The 9809-nt window shown below is 39.5% G+C and overlaps 1 protein-coding gene across 1 annotated transcript in view; it reads left to right on the forward strand.

Moving 5' to 3' along the window:
* dmrt1 (doublesex and mab-3 related transcription factor 1) overlaps positions 1-9809 on the forward strand; it is a 24219-nt gene extending 14410 nt beyond the window's left edge. The window contains exon 6 of the mRNA XM_031870535.1: positions 9495-9809. Within this exon, the coding sequence (XP_031726395.1) occupies positions 9495-9646 (152 nt within the window). The 3' untranslated portion in view covers positions 9647-9809. The remainder of the gene's footprint in view (positions 1-9494) is intronic.

Below are 9809 nucleotides of genomic sequence, written 5' to 3' on the forward strand. Positions count from 1 at the left end.
TCTCTCTCTCTCTCTCTCTCTCTCTCTCTCTCTCTCTCTCTCTCTCTTACACCCTTTCAGGTCTCTCACAGCTGGACAGTGTGAGAGCGACATGAAACGGGATTCTATTAACTTCTGTTTTATCGTATAGATAAAGTCCCTCCCCCTTCCGATGGACCACCATGGGACCTTATTTGGCAAAAGAATATGTACTGTAATTGACGGCGAGAGACGAATATTTATTTTGATCCTGTTTGAATTGTGCCATTAATTACACATAAGATGTTTGCCGATTTAAAAGATATTTTTGCACGTCAAGAAAGTCCTAGTTTGTCGTAGATTTGTTTGTCTGCACAGTGCACGTCACCAACACGGAAGTTACCTTAGCTATCTAGAGTGGTAACGTAGCTATGTTCCACAAACATCGTGTTTTATCCAGTGACTCTTTTTATCAGCCGGGAAGCGACAGAACGAGTAAGAATAGAAGAAGAATGTTGTTGGAGTGAGTACATCCTGGTACAAGTCATCGTAGCTCCAGCGAGAGACGTCTCTTACTTGACTCTTGGGTGTGTAGTCTTTCTCATTACATATTTAATATCTTACACACACAGTTTACGACAAAATGTCTTTTAAATTGACAAACATCATATTTGTAATTCATCGCACAATTCAGACAGGATCAAGAAAAGATTCTCGTTGTTGACTATCGTTCATATTTCTTTCCAAATAAAGTCCCACGTGGTCCACCGGAAGAGGCGGGACTTCACCTGCTGTTTTTTGTGCAGGCAAAGATATACCAAACACAGTTATATGTTTGTAGGTACATGTATATTTGTTTACATAAGTAAATAAACATACCTAACCCAGAGCTTTGCTTGAAAACTTCATATTTTTAATGAAGCTTTGTTTTGCCTCACAGTTGCCCTGAACATCTAATTGTTCATTGTGACGGTAAAGGAGAGGGCTCTTTTTAATTAAGATGCAATGTTAATTAAATTAAAATTAAATGGAATTAATTCCCAACCACTATTATGGGAAGTAAAAGAAAACAAATGTAACTGTAACATGTTATTTGCTAAAATACCAGGTCTACAGCCTGCATGTAAACAAAGAAATGTAAATCTTAGATCACTTGGAGTAATATCCTTAACTAACGAGAGGGCTTGCATGTGATTTGTGTCCAAACTAATACAACAGTTATATTCTAACATTTAAAAACACTTATTGACCAGAATCCAGAAGGGTGTGTTTGTGATCTTACTGTTAAATACTTTTCTCTAAACACACATGCAGTGGATGTTGTGTTCCTGACGTCTCTGTTCAAAACAAACTCAGCTAGTTACGGTGCGTTCCTACCTAATCGTGCTCTCGTAGTCACTTTCCTTGCGTTGTTTTGAGCGCTGAGTGACGGATGGCGTTGCCTTGGCAGCTCTCTGAAACAGCTGACCGCCTTGGATAAACACATCAGGCAGCGTTAGCCCCCGCGGGACGCGTCCTTCTTTCCATAGCAATATATTTCACTCTTCCTGTGTCCTTTACTTTGGCATTTTTCTTACCCTGTCGACTCACAATGAATCTCTGCTTTTAAAAAACCTAATGATAGAAAAGTCCCGCACACATATTGATCGAGCCGCCTCCGCTCGTTATTGCATATCCATAACTTTTCGACGAGGCGCGTCAAGAAGCCCGGCGATGGACTGACAGGCCATTTTGTGAGTTGATGGGGCACAGTAGCCGAAATGGAGATTTAGCATGGCGACCGGGGGGGGGGGGCCGTGTCACACCTCTCCGGCAGTCATCTTCATCGGGGACAGATTGGTTAACAATGCGGGAGCAAAGGTTCCTCTCTGCTTAATTAGCCTTTGACCCCCCGACACCGACGCCTTCTGTCAGCCCTGCGTCGGCCCTCCGCTCCACAGCAGACCGATAATGAGCGTTTAAGTGTTTTCTGACCCCTCGTAATGGCTGCATAACGGACTGCATCGCTCCGAAAACAGTTGTCTCAACACATCTTCATTTTTGCGAGATGAAAGAATGAGAAATACGTGGAGGATTTAACTCGCACACCCCAGTGGAATGAGTAGTCCTTATACATGATAATGCAAATGCTATTATTTGACTCTTTGTTTTGTTCTCCGATTAAAGTGTTCGATGTGGCTTGAAATTAATAGAAAGCTCGGGCTTCACTGTACGAGCTCTGTTGCGTTTGCTTCACCAGCAGCAGCAGCAATATGTCAGAAGCCATAACTCGTAAGTGGAAAAATGCATTTGGTCGGTTTGTAAAACCTCAAGTGGATCGAACCAAATGAGAAATCTCAAGAAGAAAAGTTTCTTCACACAGCAGCTGAAAACACCAGATTTCCTGGTGACATAGATCAGATATTTTAAGGAATGTAAACTTGTCTCTTTGACATTTTGTTTATGCACATTTAGAAATGAGGTTATGCCTGTAGGGATGGCAGTGGTGGTCACTATTCGACGGATTACCTGAACATTGTGTACAGATGTCCGTGGTACCCAGAGGATGAACTGTAGTGGCTTTGATGATCTCTTCCCTTTAACACTGCCAGCGAGTTTAAATGTTCACTCATCCAGCGAACTAGCTCAACATCTCGTCACTCTAGACGTCCTGGTGATGAATGGATGAATCCTTGGTTGACATTTTGTGGTTGAGGGTGAAACATCTCCACAGCTGTTGGATGCTTTACTGTGCATATTGTGTATTTATTAAGGGCTTTATTTTGTGTTTTGTATATTGATTTGCATCACCAGCATAATGAGGAAATGCTTTTAATGAACGTTATGAAACTGCAAAATAGTTACACCGAACATATCTGCAAAACTAAATTACATTTGTTCTCTCATAGCAACTAAAGAACAAGACAACAAAGCACTTGTTTGAGATAAGGGAAAGATTATTGTTTTAGATAAATATTGACAAAAGACGGGACGTATCTACTTTCACTGAGCTAATCTTAAAGAAGAAGAGTTTTTGGAGCTTAAAACCAAAATATTCTGTGTCAAAGATGTGCTTTATACGACCACCTCCTCTCCGACTCAAGTGTTGCACAAAAGAGCATTTAATCGACTAGAATAAAAGGGACAGTAAATATAACCTCCAAAACATAATGTATGTGACAAAACATGAGATGCCTTAGTTAATTTACTGCACATACGATAACAGAAATGTGTAGGAAACCATTGAAACCTCCTCTTTTCTGCATTGCTGCGACTTCATACTGTTATGAAGACTCGCAGAATTAGGACTCGGCTGTGAGCAGTGATTTGAAACTGAGGGTGAAGGTCTGCGGTGTGAACATCAGCTGAGTGGCATGAGCCTCCACTGTTCAGCGCTCAGTATTTAAAGCCTGTCTGCTCTTTGACGGAGTTTTCTGGGCCATTAAGTCCTGCTGCCGGCCTGATGATGAGCAGCCGGACGCCGTATTCGTTTCTGGAGAGGCTGAGCCGTCCTCCGTCGGACGCCCGTGGGACCCCCTCGCTCTGACCAGGGCTTAGACACAGCTCGTATCATTTTAATGGGAGCCATTTAATCCCAGGCCAACCTTGTCATGTGACAGGCAACTCTTCATTCTGAAGATTGAATTTTTGTTCCCGTGATGATGGCCTCCACTAAGTGCTCTTGTCCCTGGACAGCACTGGCAAATTCACACAGGTGATTGCTTTTGTTTTTGGTAACTTGCAGGTTGTGCATTGAATGTGGTCACACAAATTGCAGACTGTGAGACACGGTTGAAAGCTCCAGAAAAGGCGAGTAAATGGTCCTTGAGTTAAGATTACTTTGTCAAACTTTCACACTTGATATCACCTTTCGTTTAAAATCCTTTTTAATCTGGTATAACGACAATAACAACATGCAGCCAGCCGTGTAGTGTGTCAGCATAATGAATTTAAATGAGATGAGACTTGATTTGATGACCAATGACTCTTAAATTGGTAATTCAAATTATTATGTTTCATACACTAAATGGCAAAAAGTATACGGACACCTGAGCATTACACCTATATGAGATTTTTGAATATATTTATTATTCTGCAGCTTTAACGGCCTCTATTCTTCTCTAGATGTTTAAACCTGCTTCTATTCAGACACGAGAGCATTGGTGAGTCAAACACGGATGTTTGGTAACAAGTAAAACCATTTCTTTACGGACGTGGCTTTCTTCATGGGGGTGTTTGTCATGTTGAAACAAGTAAAGGGCCTTCAACAAACTGTCCATTGTTTCAATGACTTACTAAACTATCATGTTTATGCCGGTGGCAGAATAAATAGTTATATGTTGACTAAAGGTCTCAGCCCAAATCATGAAAACACTTAAAAAGTAAGCGCTTAAGTGAAGGGGTGTCAATATTCCACAGTGTATGTTTCAATAAATGAGTTGGAGCTGAAACCATCCATTACTATTTTGATTATTAATAATATTAGTCATTGTTGCCAAACATTTACTACTTCCTGCTTTTAAACGGTGTTGATTTGCATCTTTTGTCGACTGCCGCACCCACAAGGGTCACTGTGACCTCACAAAACACGTTTTTGGAAAAACCTCAAGAATGAATATGCAAATTCAGTTATGACAATTTCACATAAATGTCTAACAGGATACAATGATGACATTTTGCATGAGCATATGTCTATGTGGCTGTTGGAGACAAACAACCGTAAGACAATCACTTTACTTTCTGTTTTATTTCCTTCAAATTTAATATCTTTTGGTTTCAGACTGTTTAAGATTAAACAATAAACCGAATAATTGAGAGGATAATCTGCAGATTAATGGAAATAATCGTTAGATGCAGGACAATGAACATACATCATGGCTACATATTCATTACTCTGAATGATTGTAATATGTTGAATTTCGACAAGTAAACAGAGAAGCCATTGAAGTAACAAAGCCTGAGTTAATGATCAACAACATCAACTGCATTAAGATAGAATTATCATCAGTAAAGTTCATTTTTAAATGTTCTTCTAGATACTTCAGTAACTCACATCACGTACAGTTTAATGCAGAGTTGTGTGTGCATGTGTGTGTGTGTGTGCATACAGGCCTGTGTGTGTGTGTGTGTGTGTTTACTTAAGTGTTATCTACCCCTATGACCCTTGTGTGCGGTGGATGAGTGTAGAGTATGAAACCCACAGAGAGAGCTTATCCTCGCTGCATCAGACTGAATTACCGTCTCTGCTCTCACATCTGGGCTTTTGTTCCCCTCTCTGGCAGCAGCAGAATGATTGCACCTTCATTCACTCCCTCCTTCCCTCCCTCCCTCCCTTCTCTTAACAGGACAAGTGGGAGGTTAAAAAAGCTTCCTTTTGTTATTCCACACAAAGACTGTTTAATAGTTTGGAAATCTTATATAGAGTGCTGAGTGACTGGGAAAAGGGCAAAAGTTCACTCAGCAGAATAAACTCTCTTTCAACATCACCAGCAGGTTAAGTTTGTCTTATTATGAGCTTCTTCTTCTGTTTGTACACAGTCTGAACCAACCAGTAGACTCTGTATTACACATCAGCGTCTCTCTTTCCATGGTGTGGAGGAGTGCAGTTATTACCACTCACTGCTGTAACAGCTGTCAACTCAAAGATACTCATTTAATTCAGCCTGTACTTTCCAGAATGTGGGTTGTGGCAGCTCGTTAGTGCCAAAAACTCAACAACTTCAAACTGTAAGTGACTCGTCTGCTGAGGGTTTTGTTACCAAAGACATCGCTGCTTCACTCTGGCTTTAAGTGTCATTGACAGTGGTGGAAGTGTTTTTATTCAGGTACTTGTACTTTACTTGAGTATTTCCATTGTATGCTACTTTATACTTCTATCCCACTACATTTCAGAGGCAAATATTGTTGAATATTTCCCTCCCCCGAGTGTTTCCAAGAGGATTTATTGTTGTTGCCGCTGTCGGCAACACAACTGGATCACTTTCCGTTTTCCTGAGAGCTACAGCAACTAACCAACAACAACACAGGACGCACTGCATTTTGTTTACTACAGTTACATTGGTTGTTCCAGCGTAAGTCATTTCCTGTTGACAGCAAAGAACTTCCATTGATGCTCTTCGGTAACTGCGGATAGCTACCATTAAGCAATGGTTGACGCACTTCCTCAGTGTCGTAAATGAAGCCTTCATCGCACCCATTGGAAGACAGAACCACAGAGTGAAAGTGACGCTTAAAGGGAACCACATTGTGCAATTTAAATTTACTTCATAATGACAAATTAGAGACAAAAACTAGTTTATTGCCTTTTTTAAATTTTACACATTAAATAAAACATATGATCAGCTTATAGAATACATTTCGTTAAAGATTAAAGTTGTTGTCGGGACTTTTCCCCTCTAAACTGTTCAGATGGTTTCTTCCAAATAACCTAAAGAGATCAATATTCACTGACATTCAAAGAAAAGAGAGGATAGCCAAAAGTATGAATACAAATTTTACTTTACATTCATCGGGTGACCTGAAACATGGCGCCTATAAATGATGTTTCTCCGTAACTGCTGGACGTGTACATATGCAACTGTTTGCCTTCACTTAAAAGATGGCAATCATGTGGCTGCTTTTCTTCACTTTTATAATTGTAAATTGAATATTTTTTGGACCAAACAAGCAATTTCAAAGCCTCACTTAAAGATCTGAGAAATCTGTTTTCTGACATGTTATCTTGATAAAATCGTGATAAATCAAAGATATAATACAACATGTAATTGACAATAAAAGTAACTTGTTAATTGTCTAATTAGCTGCAGCCATAGGGTCAACAACAGGTGCTTGCCGTCTTTTTGGTGTTTCAGCAACATTAATCTGTACTAGACAGGAGAGCAGAGGGCGGTCGGAGGCAGAGGAGAACATGTGTTCCAGCGGTGGGTCGTGATTTAACATCTCCAGTGAGACTAACGCGTCCAGTTGCTTCCAGCCTTTAATTACACATCATAGATTTCCTGCTGATGAACAGAGAATTAACAGTGAACGGGGCTAATTCACAGCTGCTGCTCTCCTCTCCACCCACATGCTGTTATTGCTGTACAAGTGGACCGCCGAGAGCCGGCCGCACTTAGCTACACAAACATTAGTATTAACGATTGGGCTGCCAGTTTGGAATTGGTGACAAACTGCAGACGGGCAGGAATTGGAGTCCGAAACCAATCAGGAAGTTAATGGGGAGAAAAATGACTCCTCTTTTTGTCCCCCTCCCACCACTGCTGGGGAGGAGAGAGAGGGAGAGATGGTGGAGGGTGAGGGATGAGGGATGAGGAGGCGAATCAAGGAGTCAAGAGGATTCTGGGAAACACTGGACGTCAGCTTTTGTTAATGTTGTCTTCATCAGGAGGTTATTCTGAGTAAACATGTATTTGTGAAGGTCTGCAGATACATTTCGATATTTTATGCTTTGACTGATTTTTGGTTATCATTTGACAATGTTAATACTCAAATATCTCTAGAAAGCAATAGAATATACATTGTTTTAATGTTTTTTGTGAGATAATACACCTTAAAACACAATTTACTTATCTATCTACTACATTTCTCTCATTGGTCAGCTCTCCTTTTGAGAACTATTTAACTCTCTAATGATCAGGGCTGCAACTAATGATTGTTTTCAAGATGCAATCATCAATGACTCATTTTCTTGAGTCATTGATTAATCATGTCGTTTATTAAATGTTAGACGGTGAAAAAATATGTCTTGGTCTGTTGACCAACAGTCCAAACCCCAAAAGGATTCATTTAAAATGATATGAAACAGAAAAAAACAAGCAAATATTTAAATTTAAAAGCTGAAATCATTATTATTTAAAAAGTTGCTTCCTTAACGCTTTTTTGGTCATGGCCACAATTTGTTTTTAGCAAAGTATTGAAATCTAGCATCAAATGTGTTTGTATATTATCGTTTTCTTATTCATTGATCAGATAATTACTGATTTAAATAATTCATTAGCATAATAGTAATCATAGTAATCATAGTATTGTATTTAATTAAGGCAACGTTCTTGTACGGCTGCTTGTGTTCAGACAGTATTTAACATTTTTGTTTCTTTTGTTGAATTAAATTAGCATTTGTCATAAAAATAAGCTTTTATTCCTCAATGTAAGGAATCAGTCAAATATTGTTTTGGTATTATACAGAATCTCAGAGAAAAAGGTCAAATATTACATAAATAATAAAACCTTTCTTTGAAAAATACTTGATGGATTAAACAATTTATTGTGTTGCGCATAGCATTTCATAAATAGGAGGAAATAAAGCTGAAGAGATTAGTTGATTCATTGACAATCAATCCACAATAATTGACATCAATTAGCATTTTTCAAACAAACAAACAAACAATAATTAGCTCCAGCTCCTCAAACGTGAGACAAGATGTTAACAATACGGGTATTTATCACGACTTCCTGCCTTTATTGTTTGATCTTTGATCGCTAGTTGCAGCTCTACTATTTTTCTATTGGTCAGAAGTTCTCAGTTAGTTTCTCTGGGAGCTTCCACACCGAACATGTTTAGTTCGGTTAAAACAAACTCATTAAAAACGCGATGAAGGTCCGCAGTAGTTGTTAAACGTAACATTTGAATGCCTGTACAACCAGCCTGTTGTCCTCACGGTGTTATGTTAGTGTGTGCGGTGGCTGTAGACGAGTGTTAAAACGTTTGGGTGCACACAGTGTTGACTGTGAAAAGATCTTTTTGCTCTGTGCTCAGTGTCTTCCCTTTTTTGCTGACTGATTCAATTTGCTATAAATCGTGAAGAATCATTTAACAGTGCGGTCATATTTATATCAGGTGAGGACAGAGAGGAGTGTTCGTTCTGCTGATGATACGACTCTTCTCTGTCTCACTATAGTATTTCTCTTCTCCATCTTTATTTACTCGCCTTACAGTACAAAGACATCTTTTATTTGATGTGTGCTGCTGCGCCTCCTGAGGCAATATGAATTTATCATATTAATGACTTTGAGGAGTATCCAAGAAAATAAGATTTGTTGCTCAATACCTGAAAGGGAAATGAGAGTTTTGAGGTTTATTTACTTTATGAATACGTATAAATACTTTACCGTAGTTAGTGTTTTCCATCATCAAGAAGTAGATATTACCCTAGTGGTGGTATTTTACCCAAAGATATTTCATAATGTCTCAGTTTGTGATGTAAATGTTGCTCTCGTATGGGAGACTTCCTGAGTCCTCCTGTATCTGATGGGCTTCACCAGTTCACTCTTACTGGTGTCTAATACAGTCCTGTCAATACCAGCACCAGCGTGAGGGTTTTATGGGATACGACGGACATGTGACAACTACAAGTTACTCCGAATTTAAAAGTCAAACATAGCCAGTGGATCCTGATCTATCAAAGAGTAAAGAGACTAAAGTAGTTTCATTGTGCGTGAACATTTAAATTTGGGAGAAAACTGGCTTAATTTTAACATTTCACATAAACATATGATTTAAGTTTAAATAGTCCAATTGATCTCTGATCAGAACTATTTTGTCTGTCTCGTCCCTGCAGCCTTCTCACCCAGCAGCACCACCACAGGTCACGACTCCTCCATGACCTGCAGGTCCCTCATGGTTAACTCGAATGTCAACGAGTGTGACGCCGGCGGCGAGACGCCAAACTTCTCCGTGGGCTCCATCATCGATGGTGACGCCACCAAATAAGCAAAGCTAAGGACGATATCATGCGTAAACTTGGATGTTCTTGCGAAAGCATTTCATGGTTCAGTGTTGCTGAAAGGTTTCTCTGTTTCTGTCCCGGAGGCACGATATCGTCTATGGTTGTCCAGGTTGTTTTCCTATTTTTAGTTCATTTTTAGCTGTTAAA

The sequence above is a fragment of the Anarrhichthys ocellatus genome, unplaced genomic scaffold (assembly GCF_004355925.1).
Source record: "Anarrhichthys ocellatus isolate YVR2014 unplaced genomic scaffold, GSC_Weel_1.0 scaffold53, whole genome shotgun sequence".
NCBI classification, from domain to species: domain Eukaryota; kingdom Metazoa; phylum Chordata; class Actinopteri; order Perciformes; family Anarhichadidae; genus Anarrhichthys; species Anarrhichthys ocellatus.